A 13,366-nucleotide genomic window follows, 5' to 3' on the forward strand; every position below is an offset into this window, starting at 1 on the left:
AATTTTACTTTTTATGATTGCATTAGTAACTAAGATAAGAATCCTTAGCAAGTTATCCATCTCATGTTGCATCATTACTGCTCCGAAAAAATGCTAAGTTTTAATGACATTTTAGAATTAAAAGTCGAATGAAATTCAAAAAATAGATTTTTTTTTTTAGCCAACCTTTAAACAGCCAAAAACTTGATCAATCAACATGGAGATTGTTTCGATCCAAGTATTTATTTTGACTGCTTTGCTTTCAAGTGTTGTTGCTGCCCCAACGTATGAATTTGTTATAAGTTATTAAGCTTATTCAGAGATAAAAAATGGGATTTGAGATCCTAGGAATGTCAATTTAACTATTGCTGTATTAAAATATAGATCTGTTGATGCTTGCATAATGTAATGCTGCATGCTGGCAGAGTTCTTTTTTGTGCCATCTTACCTTTTTGTTAAATCAAATGTTTAGTGCCCTGCTGGAACTGAACTAAGAGGACGACAGGATTGGACTAATCAGATGCCAGCTGGAACAGCATTTGCTTGTTTTACTTGCTGCCCTGAGGGATATTAAAGTGAGGATGATTATTAATAATGTAATTTGTTGTGCAAATGTCGTACTAAAATTTATATGCTTTTTACTTGTCAATGAAGGCGTCTCAAATAAAATGACAACTTTAAAAAAATGTTTGGTCAGCTAACATTACATGAAACTTATAAATTGTATTATTTGCATCATACTTTTTATGATTTTCGTTCATGTATACAATAAGTTTTTCGGCTTGTATTTGCACGCCCTGACATGAAATGATCACTTATGCTCGCGCAAAATTTTTCGCAATTTCTTTTTGTAGGTTTGCATTATCTCAACGAAAACTACTTTTGCTGCGAAACTGGTTCCGGTGCAAGTTGCAGTAAGAAGTTTATTTTTAAGATTTAGATTTTCTTGTGATTGTGATGGTTTTTTCATGATTCAAATGATAAAACATTTTCAGCATATTTAGGTGCAACATTTTTTTTTTAAGTGAGTAACAGATGCAGCTGCAACAGCGGAGTATTAAAGGGTGGAGTTATTCCAACTATGAACAAACTTAAGAGCTAAATGACGTTTCGCAAGTTTATTAAACTGAAATAAATTTTATAAAAAATTTTAGAATGACTTTTTTTTTGATTTTTTGTCATTCACTAGTTTTGTTTAGCTCTCTTCTTTTACTAAAATCCGAAGAATTGGTTAGAAAATCCCCAAATCATGGTTCATATTATTAACTTAAAAACAATATCGACAATAAAATATACAGTCCCAGTGCCCAGTAGGCATTGGACGTCCTTAGACGTCCGCTGGACGTCTAAGGACGTCCAAAACGTCCATGGACGTCCTCTGGACGTCCAGTGCCTACTGGGTGGGCACCCGATGTCAAACCGACGTTGGGTTTACGTTGGGTTTTCATCGGTGATGTCAACCGACTTATTACGACGTTGTTATAACATCGCGATAACGACGTCAAAACGACGTTGTCTTACCAATGTTGTTCTGACATCGTGCGATGTCTTTTGCCATAAATACGACGTAAATCGACAATTTTACTAATAAACAAAATTTACCTACCGTGGTGTGACCAAACAAAGTGATCGGAAGAAATTTACGTTAACTCTATTTTTGTAACTTATTATGGGACATTCCGATCTTAATTATGCGTGGTTGTGGTATTTGGGTGCTTTACCATAAGTGCTATATATAGCCCATTTATGAAGATTGATAAAAATAATTTAGCTATTTTTAAAACTGTATAAATAGAGTAAAAATTTATTAAGAACATGTTGATTAAAAAGTAACAAAAGCGGTGTTGATCTTCAAAATTTAATATAATACGCAATCGGTATTAATCTTGATCACCTTCGGATCAAAGTTGGTAGCAGAGGGTAGTTTTCTTCACAACGGAAGAATGATAAAAAGAAGAAATCAGAAATTAACGAATCAAATGGAAGATCAACTAATCGTCCAAAGTGAAGTATCAGCATTAAACAGGAAGAAAACGATTTTAAACTCTTCGTTTACGCAAATTAAACATCAAATTATTCAGCTTCTTGGAGACGACGATCCGACATGTAAAAACGAGTTACGCGATTTAACTCATCAGTTAACAAAGACACAAAACGAAGTTCTCGAGGTGATGGTTGATTTATCAAACAAGTACGAGTTTCTGGAGTCAAAAGAAAATTTAGAAAAACTCAATCAAGAAATTGAAAGAATAAATGGCGAATTCACGGAAGCGATGGAACATGTAAATAGATGGATACTGTGCAACGGAAGTGAAAGATCTAATTTTGACCAAAGGATGGATCGAAAACCTATGCTGACCATGGAAAAGCAGCAACGTGATCAATGGTCGAGTATTCGAAAATTAAAGGACGAAGAAAAAGATAATAGCGAATATGAATCAATCAAATCGACTCATAGCCGTTTGCGTACAACAAATAATTTAGATGAAAAGACTGCAAAAATTGGACAGGATTTATGGAAACAACTAAAACGCGTTTCTATACCAATATTTAATGGAGATAAAAAGAGCTACGAAAATTGGAAAGCTTCATTCAACGCATGTATCGATCAAGCTCCAGCGACAGCTGAATATAAATTACTTCAGTTATGTCAATATTTAGGTGGCGACGCATTAAAAGCAATAGAAGGACTTGGGCATTCATCGTTTGCCTATGAAGCTGCGAAAGAAAGACTTGAAAGAAAATATGGCGGAACGAGGAGAAAGGTCCTCATGTATTTGGATGAATTGAACAACTTCAAACCTATGAGGGAAAACCAACCAAGAGATTTGGAAAAATTCGCCGACTTGTTGGATGTGGCAGTAATAAACTTAAAAGAAGCTAATAGAACTGAAGAACTTGGTAACGGAACATTATACCACCAACTGCAAAAAAAGGTTCCAGAGATGATGTTAATAAGATATAAACGTTGGGTACATGAATACAGATTAAACGAAAATGTTGAAACTCTAAAAAAGTTTATTGTTGAAGAAGCGGATTTTCAAATGGCAGCAACAGAGACTCTTCATGGCTTAAAAAAAGGCACTGGTAGCAAACCGTCTGAAGGAAATTCATACTTTACAAACAATGAACGAAAAAAGAAAACAAATTGGATAAAAAAATGTGCTGCTTGCAAAAACGATCATAAAACATGGGAGTGTCCAACATTTAAAAATCAAGTTGTTGAAGAAAGATGGGAAACAGCCAAGAAATGTAAACTCTGCTTCAGATGCTTAAACTCTAATCATTTGTCAAAGGAATGCAGGAATACAAGAATTTATGGGATTGACGGCTGTACAGATACTCACAATCGCTTGCTTCACAAAAAGAAACGTCAAAATGAGAGAATTTCTGAAGAACCCAAGAATATGGTAATTGAAAACTCTCATATATCAAACATCCAACTACATTCAAAACACGTCATTAACTGTATATCGCTTCGAACGGTGCCGGTTATTCTTCGTAATGGAAATAAAAGAGTTGTAGTTAACGCATTGCTTGACGATGGAAGTACAAAAACGTATCTGAATTCTGATGTGGCGGCTGAGTTGTCACTGCAGGGTAAAACAGAAAAAGTAACTGTAAACATGATAAATGGAAAAGTTGATTCATTCGAAACGATGCCGGTGGAATTCCAGCTGGAATCATTGAATGGAAAAACAATTATAACAGTGGAAGCCTTTACAGTAAATAATGTAACTGGAAACTTAAAAGCCGTTAATTGGAGAAAAATGTCAAATAATTGGAGACATCTGAGAAACATCGAGTTCCCAAATATTGGACGCAAACCAAAAATTGACATTCTAATTGGTGTGGACTAGCTGAGTTGCATCGTGCAATTAAGGAAGTAAGAGGAGAATTTAATGAACCAGTGGCCCGGCTAACACCGCTTGGATGGACATGCATTGACGGCACTGGAGGATCCCTTCAAACACACTTTACGAAAATGATACCAAAGGCAAAGGAAATAGAAGATGCGAATGACACCATTAAAAAGTTATGGGCAATTGAAGGTGAGGAAGAGATGCAATTTAAAAAAATAATAACAAGCCCAGAAGAAACTACCGCCCTTAATATTGTAACAAGTTCGCTGAAAACAGAAAACAGAAAACAGAAGATATGAGCTAAAATTGCCATGGAAAGAAAATAGACAGCTGGATGATAATTATACAATGGCGTTAAACAGACTACAAAACACGGAAAAACGTCTAATGAAAAACCAAAGTCTCGGAGATGAGTATAGCAAAATTATTAAGCAGTATCTAGAAAAGGGATACTTGGAGAAAATCGATAAAAAGAATCTAGGAGATGGTTGGTACTTACCACATTTTCCAATTCTCCGTCCCGAAAAATCAACCACAAAAGTCAGAATAGTGTTCGATGGATCTGCAAAATACAATGGCAAATCCATTAACGACTTTATCTATCAAGGACCAAAACTTCAACAAGATCTTGTAACAGTTTTACTTCGATTTCGAAAATATCCAGTCGCTTTAGCTTGCGATATAGCCGAAATGTATTTACGAATCGGAATACATAAAGATGATCGAAGGTACCAACGAATTCTATGGAGAAATTTGGATCCAACTGCTGAGCCTGATGTGTTTCAGTTTAATCGACTGGTTTTTGGGATCAACTCAGCGCCTTTCATGGCTCAATTTGTAACACAAGAACACGCAAGAAAGTATGCACAAACATTTCCTTTAGCTTCTGAAGCTGTTCTTGAAGCAACTTACATGGACGATACAATAATTTCTGTTGTTGATGAAAAAGAAGGAATTCAATTGTACAAAGAACTCACGTTACTATGGAGTTCAGCCGGAATGTTTGCACGAAAATGGCTTTCAAACTCTGTCAAAGTTCTTAAAGTAACACCCGAAAATGATCGTGCAGAACATATAAATTTAGATTCTGGAGAATTACCTGCAATGAAAACGCTTGGAGTTGTCTGGGAAGCAAAACCTGATTTATTTACTTTTCATTCCGTCGCTACAGAAGAAAATGCGGTATATACTAAAAGATTTTTGTTAAAAAAAATGGCAATTCGATCCATTGGGTTTTTTATCACCATACATCGTTCGAATAAAAATAGTTATGCAAGAGTTATGGATTGACGGAATTGAGTGGGATGATCGAATTCCGGATTGGATTTCGAAAAATGTAGATCAATGGTTTCAAGAACTAAAAGATCTTTCTATGATAAACATTCCTAGATGTTTACAAACGACTTCAACAGTTGTAAACCGATCCATACACGTTTTTACGGATGCGTCTTGTAAAGCATACGGTGTTGTTGCTTATCAACAATGTTTGTATGACACAGGAGAAGTGACCTGTGTAGTCATAATGTCAAAGGCCCGAGTAAGTCCATTGCAATCTATCAGTATACCAAGACTGGAGTTACTTGGAGCTGTTCTCGGTTTACGACTTGCTGAGAAGATTGTTAAGGCCTTGAAGCTTGAAATTAAAGACGTAACTATATGGTGTGATAGTCTTAAAGTTTTATGGTGGATAAGGAATCACAGTCGAAAGTTGAAACCATTTGTTGCTAATCGTGTCGGACTCATTCAATCAAAGACTGAACTAAAACAATGGAGGTACATACCTACAAAAACTAATATAGCCGATTTATTATCTCGAGCAACATCGGTGAATGAGTTAAAAAACAATAATGTATGGTGGCATGGACCAAGTTTTCTGAATTCTTTAGAGGAAAAATGGCCTCAGAATCACGTTGAAATCACACAAGAAGCTTCAATTGAAGTAAAGAAAAACGCTGTGTTAATGAATTTCGCATTATCTTCCGAAGTAGTAAATCAATTGCTTGATATAAATCAATTCTCATGTTGGAAAAGACTTGTTAGAGTTAACGGATGGATGTATCGATTTATAAATAACTGTCGATGTAAAATTGATTTGCGTACGATAGGTGATATAACAGCTGATGAATATCATGAAAGCGAAAAGGAAATTATTGTTAAAGCTCAACAGGAAAGCTTCAAAGAAGAATATAACAACCTTAAAAAAGGAAAAACAATATCAGTATCAAGCAAAATTATATCTTTAAATCCACAAATTGATGAAGATGGCTTATTACGCTCTTGTAGTCGATTACAAAATGCTTACTACTTGCCTTACGATGTTAAGCATCCAATCATTTTGCCGAGAGGTCATGCGGTTACAAAATTGATTGTTAAACATTACCATGAAGAAGGAAATCATGTTATGGGAACAAATCAGTTACTCACAAAATTATCAGAACGATATTGGATTTTACGAGGACGAGAAGAAATCCGCGATGCAGAAGCAAAATGCAACAAATGTAGAAGAAGAAAATGTAAACCTGCTCAACAACTTATGGCTCCTCTGCCAGCAATTCGCTTAAAGGAACCACTACGTGCGTTTGCTCGGATTGGCATTGATTTTGCTGGGCCATTTCTAACAATGCAAGGTAGAGGGAGGACACGACAAAAAAGATACTTATGCTTGTTTACCTGTTTACTATCACGAGCAGTACACCTCAAGATAGCTTATAATTTAGATACAAATTCATTCCTCAATGCCTTTTTTCGAATGGTGAATAGAAGAGGGTTACAACTGGAAGTTTTGACGGACAATGGAACAAATTTTGTTGGTGGATCTCGTGAACTAAAAGAACTTGTCAATAGCTTAGATAAGAATAAAATTACCAACTCTACAGCTGATAAAGGAATCAAGTGGTACTTTAACGCTCCACTAGGACCTCATCTTGGTGGTGTGTTCGAAATAATGATCAAGGCTGCAAAACGTGCAGTATCTGGAATACTTGAAAAGGCCGATATTACTGATGAAGAACTCCATACGGCCTTTACAGGTGCTAAGAGTTTATTGCACTCCCGCCCATTAACGTATCAGAGTGCTGATATAAAAGATGATGTTCCATTGACTCCTTATCATTTTTTAACTGGACAAGTGGGAGGACAATTCGCTCCCGACTCAAGTCAATCAAAAAATTATCATCCTAAAACACGTTGGCGTCGAGTACAAGAATTATTACGTCACTTTTGGAAAAGATGGTTGCGAGAATGGCTTCCCTCTTTATCAAAGCGGTATAAATGGAATCAAGAAAGCCGAAAAATGAAAATAGATGATATTGTATTAGTCATTTCTCCGGATACAGCCAGAGGACATTGGCCGCTCGGTAGAATTACAGAAGTATTTGAAGGAAAAGATGGACGTGTAAGAATTGTAAAAGTTAAAATTGGCGAAAAAGAATTTATACGACCAATTACAAGATTGTGTCTTCTTGAGTTCGATAATTGAAAAGGTTTGATAGACTGGAGTCTATCAAAGAGGGGGAGAATGATCGGAAGAAATTTACGTTAACGCTATTTTTGTAACTTATTATGGGACATTCATATCTTAATTATGCGTGGTTGTGATATTTGGGTGCTTTACCATAAGTGCTATATATAGCCCATTTATGAAGATTGATAAAAATAATTTAGCTATTTTTAACCGATCAAAACTGTATAAATAGAGTAAAAATTTATTAAGAACATGTTGATTAAAAAGTAACAAAAGCGGTGTTGATCTTCAAAATTTAATATAATACGCAATCGGTATTAATCTTGATCACCTTCGGATCACAAAGTCCTATGCTTTAAGTAGGTCCTAATTTAAGAAATGATAAATTTCGTATATATAAAAGAAACATTTGTGGAAAATAACTTTGTTATTTTAACTAGATATCTAGTTAGATAAAATAACTAAATTTTTTTCTCTAAGGGCCTGTTTATATGGAAAGCGGGCTGGCTCGTTTGCCGAGCCAGCCCGTTTGCCGAGATATCGACGTTATCAATATTTAAACTTAATTTTTCTTTGCGTTTATATGAATAAACGAGCTAACCCGGATAGCGAGATCTCACTGTTTTTTGCCGAGATCTCGGCAAACGGGCTGGTTAAATTCTTATATAAATTTGTACGCATGCGTACAAATTTTTACATTTTTTAAATTTGAAAGCTTGCGCGTAAAATAATAAATTTAATAATAAAACTGCCAACTTCCGTGTACTTAAAATTTTAGTTGTTTTGCTTTTATAATTTACCAAAGATCCAGTATCTTTAAAGTAATATAAAGTAATAGCTACTTTTTTATCTGCTCATAGAGCTTTAGAGTTAGGCGAAAAAGGGTCAGGAGATAAATAAGGCCTCAACTCTGAAACCAAATTCATGAAAAGAAACCGTGAAAGCCTAAAATTTGATTTCCATACATCAATGGGAGCTACACTAGTTATTATATTATGCCATCATAAATCAGTTCTGCCAGTTTTAAACCAGCAACTACAATTTTTTCTTTTAAGACGCCTCTCTCTTGCTTGTTTCATCTTTTGAAATGACTGTGATCGTTTTCGTAAAATAATAATTTTTAAAAAATTATCGAATTTAAATTTGTGAAGCTTATATACTAAGCTAGGTCGAATTCATTCGAATTTGTCTCAATTTCGACTTTTCGAATTTGAGTTCTCAAATTCGAAGTGGTCAAAATTTGTCAAATTCGATTTTTAGTCAAATTCGGAATTCAAATTCAAATTCAAATTACTCAAATTTTGTCAAATTCAAATTTTAGTTTTTCAAATTTTTTCAAATTTAATATTGAAAATCCTCGAATCTTTTTTTTTTTTTTAGGTAAATCACCAGGGCTTTATGACTCATCAAGGGTGGGGGTAGGGGAGATCTAACTGAGAGGCGACTGAATAAGTGCCTCTCAGTTAGATAAATTTTATACCTGCGAATCTACATATGGGCAAGGCACTTGCAAACACTGGCATAAGTGTAAACTGGCATAAGTGTCCCAAAGGAATTTGGAAACACTGGCTTAAGTGAGAATCAATTGCGAAAAGAGGCAAATTGGCATAAGTGTGAAATGGCATAAATGCGCCTAAAGAATTTGTAAAGGCTGAAATAGGTGTTAAACTTCCTTTAAAATCGAAAAACTGAATGGGGGTGAATATAGAATAGGTTTCGTTGACTGGAGAAAATTTCTTTTATATGTTTAATATATTTACAAGCGCAATTTAAGGTCAATACTCCACTATTTATTATCGGTCGTCATTCTATCGCAACAATCTCTTTAAACAATAATTTTTTGAGTTCAAGCATTTATGAAATAACGAGTGAGAAAATAATATTTATATGGGATCACTAGACGTTATTCCTGATTTTTAACAATATTTTTAGATATACATTTGACAAAAGGAACAAAAAGGAACATTTTCCACATTTTTAGATAAATCAATCACTTTCAATGAATTGCATGCTATTAGTTGGTGAATTTCCATCTCTATTGCTTGAAGAGGTTCCAGCTCTTATGCTTGAAAATATTGTAGTTTGGCTGGTTGAAGAAGACCCAGTCTTACATTGAAGACTGACATCCAACTTTCTTTTATTTCTTTTACCCCTTTCCTTAATAAAATGAATTTTGGTTGAACCTTCAACCAAGACTTCAGTTGTTTCTTCCTGAAGAAGTTCCTCTTCAGCATCCTCCTCTGCTTCATCCTCGTAAAACTTTGCGGAGATCCTAACCTTTGGCAAGTTGTCCTTACAGTAAACTAGCATGTGGACATTTTCAACATCAAGCTTTGTCCTTCTGTAGGTCAAAACTGCACCTCCTGATGAGAACACTCGCTCAGAGCTAGCAGACGATGTCTGAAAAGTAAAATAAATTTAATATTGTGTCAAATTTTCAAACAAATTAAATTAAAATAGACTGGGAAAAACTTTCAAACGGCTGAAATTCAAATTTAAATTTTAGTGACGAAAGTTCAAAAATTTGGTTTTACGAATTTTGGAAATTGGCGAGTCCCTACCCCTTCTAAAAAGCTATTTCAAAACATAGTTTTATTTATAAAAAAAAATATCTTTAAAATAGTTTTTTTTACCTGAATACAAAGGTATTTTCAGGCACACTTGGCAATAAGAGGACACTCCAAATGATGCCTTCTCCACCATTGTAGTACATCGACATCGGCTGGAATAGGATCTGTTAAGTTGAGGTACCTGTTCATTTCTAACTGCATGGGGCTAATGGCTGCCTCAAAAAGTGACCGAGTGGGCTGGCTAGACTGAGAGGATCTCATTTTAGCCCTAAAAACAATAATGACTATAGTAAAAAAGATATATGTATATACTATTTTTTTTTTAAACCTAAAAATATTCTAATTTAAAATTTGAATTTCAATTACCTAATCTTAACTTCAATGCTGTAGTCTTCTTCATCAACTTCCTCAAAAAATCCGTGATTCAAGTCATGTACTGGCTCAACTTCATTCTCCTTGATCATCAGCTCAATCATTTCCCTGTAATTTGGACTTTTATTTTCTGCAAGTGTAAGTCCTTTGTAAAATGGGTGGAGAACTGCTCCATAAGCATAGAGCTTATTTTTGGTCCCACAAACCGGAAATCTCTTTTCCAACTTTGACTGTAAGGTTTTGCAGAATACTTTGGTCTCCTCGTTGATTGTTGGTTTATTGAGTTGAAAATTTAGATAACCATTGATATTAAAAAGTCTTGATACCACATAGCAGATGGTTGGTTTTTTGTCAGAAGAAAATATTAAAGACATCTCTTCAATCTTGGTGAGTGGACCAATTATAACAGCAATCTGAATAAAAAATTATTACAATTATTGATAATTATTTTTCAACTAATTTATACGAACCAGGCCCCTACTCTTCTTAAAAACGGCTTCGGCAATTTTGAAATTTAGAGGCCCTTGGTGACATGTGGGTTCTAAATTTTGGGACTGAATTTAAGGGAGAAACATTTTGTCCCCTTTTAATGCAGACCTGGGCCAGAAAGTCTTCCTTACCCCGTGAAATAGCACCTGATATTCAATAACTAAATAATTAAAAAAAAACTGCAAAAAGCAAATTAATATAAGAAATATTCGGAATTATCGGGAATAACAAATTTTAATAGTTCGGAAAAAAATCTCATTCACCTGTTCAAATTCCTCTGATGTAGGGATTTTTTCTCTCAACTTGGGATTAGTTGCTTTGCTAAAATCCTCTTTGATCCTCTCAAGAGCTGGCCTTAACTTTAGAATGGATAGCATCATCATCAAGCTAGAATTCCAGCGGGTTTCAACAGGTGCAATGATCTTGACAAATTCAACTTAAAGAAATATTGTTAAAAATTTGGTTTAAAACTAGTCAAACTAGGTTATACCAAACGCAACTTCATTCAAACCGTGAAATTAATTGTTTTATACTTTACAATATACAATAACATCAGCGATGGATTAAGGGGGGGGGGGGGGCTAGGGGTATTAGGCTCGGAGCCCCGTACATTTAAGGACTAAAACCTTTTTAGCGGAGCTTTTTTTTATAGACTTTTTTAGAAATAGCTCTGGGCCAACAACAAAAGTCTTACTTTGGCATGTAATAACCAAATTTGTATATAATAACTAAATATAAATATAAACATATAATCATGGCCGCCGAGAGGGGGGAGGGGTGGACGGGGAAGATTCCCGGGGCCCCGCGTGTGTACAAACAATTTTTTAAAATAATTTTTAAAATATTTAAATAATTTTAACTTTTAAAAGATTTAATTAACTTTTATTTTTCATTTTCAATGACCAGAACATGCTTCTTTTGGTCCTGGGTATGTAATTGATCATAATGAGGGCCCCTTAAGAAAACTCCCCCGGGGCCCGAAATTTCTCTCCGCTGCTATGCATATAATATATAATATATACATAATATAAAATTATACATATAATGAATGTATAATCCAAACTTAAAATTGAAAACTTTTTCAATTGAAAATTGAAAAGTTTAAAGTAATTAATTACCAGTTTCAATGTTTGAATCATCCTTACATTGATTGTTTATCCTGATACACTCTTTCTTGATCCTCTGTTGATCAATGCTGCTTTTGTAAGTTCTAGATGACAGTTTCCTGAATGCATCAACAGCATTCTTCACTTCGGGGATGCTGAGACACTCAGTCAACACAAGGTTAAGTATATGGTCAATACACCCAAGGCCTTCCTGAATTTCCTTTGTTAGTTTTGGAATGGCTGCTAGCATATTAGCTGCATTATCACTTGTGCAGGTCTTGTGGACATTTGATGGAAGGCCTACAATCTCACTAATTGTCTTATCAAGAAGTTCAGCAATATTTTGAGATGTATGTCTACCCTCTGCACTTCCATAATACACCAGAAGCTTCTCTAGGGTCCAGTTCTTTGAGATATAGTGAAGTGTCAAACCAAGGAATGGATCTAAGTTTCTAAACCAGAAAACAAATTTTCCTTTATATCAAATTTTATTACTAACAGGTCGTTCTATGCTAATCAAAAGGCCGGTACTTACCTATAGTATGATTACGCTGCGGCCTAGGCCCTACGACTTTCAAAAAGTTGTCATTTCTCATTTTATATACAAAATCATTGCTATTATATATTTATATAAAACCATTTTCATCGCTATTACATATTTAGTAAATTGAAACATTTCTAAATAAATTAAAGAGTAAATAATTAAAGTTAAAAAAATGTTAAAAATCATGTCGGACGAACAAAAAACATTATAATGAAGAAGAATATAGCAAAAATTTAGATTCTATGGAGCCCAAAAAATTTCCTGAAAATTATCAATTTAATTTACTTTTTGATTTTGACGAAAACATTTTGCAAAACTTTTTTTAGGGCGCCAAAAATTGATTTAACCTAGGACGTCTTAGCGTAAATTCAGCCCTGGCCACCCAATGTTGTTCCCTCCCCGGTAAAAAAATTAACAAAATCCTGTTTTTAATGGATGAATAACTTTTTTAAATTGATTTACTTTGATGACCACAAATCAGTTGTGAAAGCCACTCCAACGGCATTGTCTTTTAGATCTGTTACAATCTTGTTTGTCACTGCCTCCTTGACCAATCGGTTAAGAAGAGGAAGTTTTGCTCTAACCATAGTTCTGGCGGACTTCACATGGAACTTTGGATCCAAGTATTTGACAAAGTTTTGAAATGCTGCCTCATTGACATGGTTGAAGGCAAGATTACTACCTGTTAAATATTTCATCACAGCCAAATCAAATTTCAGCTGGACAGGTGACCTCACATTGTGTTTGACAACCCTCTGAAAGTATGGTGATGTGGTTGTGACAAATGATGCCCTACCACGAAATGGAGACTTCAGAAAATGTTTCTTTCTGGTTTGCCTATTGTTGGGGTGAACGAGACCTAAATTGAATGATTTAATGATAAAAAAAAAAAAGGGTATATTAGATAATTAAATTTGATAACGATTTATATTAACAATGAAAAATCAAAATCATTTCATTTTAAATTATAAAATTTGGTA

General features: G+C 34.5%; 3 protein-coding genes across 3 annotated transcripts; 2 read left to right on the plus strand and 1 right to left on the minus strand.

Annotated features, from left to right (window-relative positions):
- The first annotated feature begins 1,922 nt into the window (after window positions 1-1,922).
- LOC149886687 (uncharacterized) lies at window positions 1,923-3,839 on the plus strand. The gene has a single exon (XM_090091409.1). It carries the CDS (start codon window positions 1,923-1,925, stop codon window positions 3,837-3,839), a length of 1,917 nt encoding a protein of 638 aa, XP_089947535.1.
- A 125-nt stretch (window positions 3,840-3,964) lies between these two features.
- On the plus strand, window positions 3,965-7,320 carry LOC149886688 (uncharacterized). Its single transcript, XM_090091410.1, has 3 exons — window positions 3,965-4,031; window positions 4,126-5,024; window positions 5,143-7,320. The coding sequence occupies exons 1-3, from the start codon at window positions 3,965-3,967 to the stop codon at window positions 7,318-7,320; spliced, it is 3,144 nt and encodes a 1,047-aa protein (XP_089947536.1).
- Window positions 7,321-9,025: 1,705 nt separating this feature from the next.
- On the minus strand, window positions 9,026-12,288 carry LOC149886689 (uncharacterized). The gene is made up of 5 exons (XM_090091892.1): window positions 11,855-12,288; window positions 11,000-11,172; window positions 10,242-10,660; window positions 9,939-10,143; window positions 9,026-9,705 (listed from the first exon to the last, which is right to left on the minus strand). The coding sequence occupies exons 1-4, from the start codon at window positions 12,090-12,092 to the stop codon at window positions 9,957-9,959; spliced, it is 1,017 nt and encodes a 338-aa protein (XP_089948018.1). The 5' UTR covers window positions 12,093-12,288; the 3' UTR covers window positions 9,026-9,705; window positions 9,939-9,956.
- Window positions 12,289-13,366: the final 1,078 nt, after the last annotated feature.

Source organism: Hydra viridissima, unplaced genomic scaffold, assembly GCF_058129835.1.
Source record: "Hydra viridissima isolate aposymbiotic clone 2 unplaced genomic scaffold, HvirCarnegie_v1 scaffold_6, whole genome shotgun sequence".
In the NCBI taxonomy this organism is placed as follows: Eukaryota; Metazoa; Cnidaria; class Hydrozoa; order Anthoathecata; family Hydridae; genus Hydra; species Hydra viridissima.

Coding starts and splice junctions, on each gene's coding strand:
- LOC149886687 (XM_090091409.1), top strand. CDS start 1,923: ATGATAAAAAGAAGAAATCAGAAATTAACGAATCAAATGGAAGATCAA.
- LOC149886688 (XM_090091410.1), top strand. CDS start 3,965: ATGATACCAAAGGCAAAGGAAATAGAAGATGCGAATGACACCATTAAA. Junction 4,032..4,125: donor AAAGTTATGGGCAATTGAAG/GTGAGGAAGAGA, acceptor AACAGAAAACAG/AAAACAGAAGATATGAGCTA. Junction 5,025..5,142: donor TCGCTACAGAAGAAAATGCG/GTATATACTAAA, acceptor GACGGAATTGAG/TGGGATGATCGAATTCCGGA.
- LOC149886689 (XM_090091892.1), bottom strand. CDS start 12,092: ATGCTAGCAGCCATTCCAAAACTAACAAAGGAAATTCAGGAAGGCCTT. Junction 10,661..10,999: donor CATCAGAGGAATTTGAACAG/GTGAATGAGATT, acceptor TTTTTTATTCAG/ATTGCTGTTATAATTGGTCC. Junction 10,144..10,241: donor AGCATTGAAGTTAAGATTAG/GTAATTGAAATT, acceptor TATTGTTTTTAG/GGCTAAAATGAGATCCTCTC.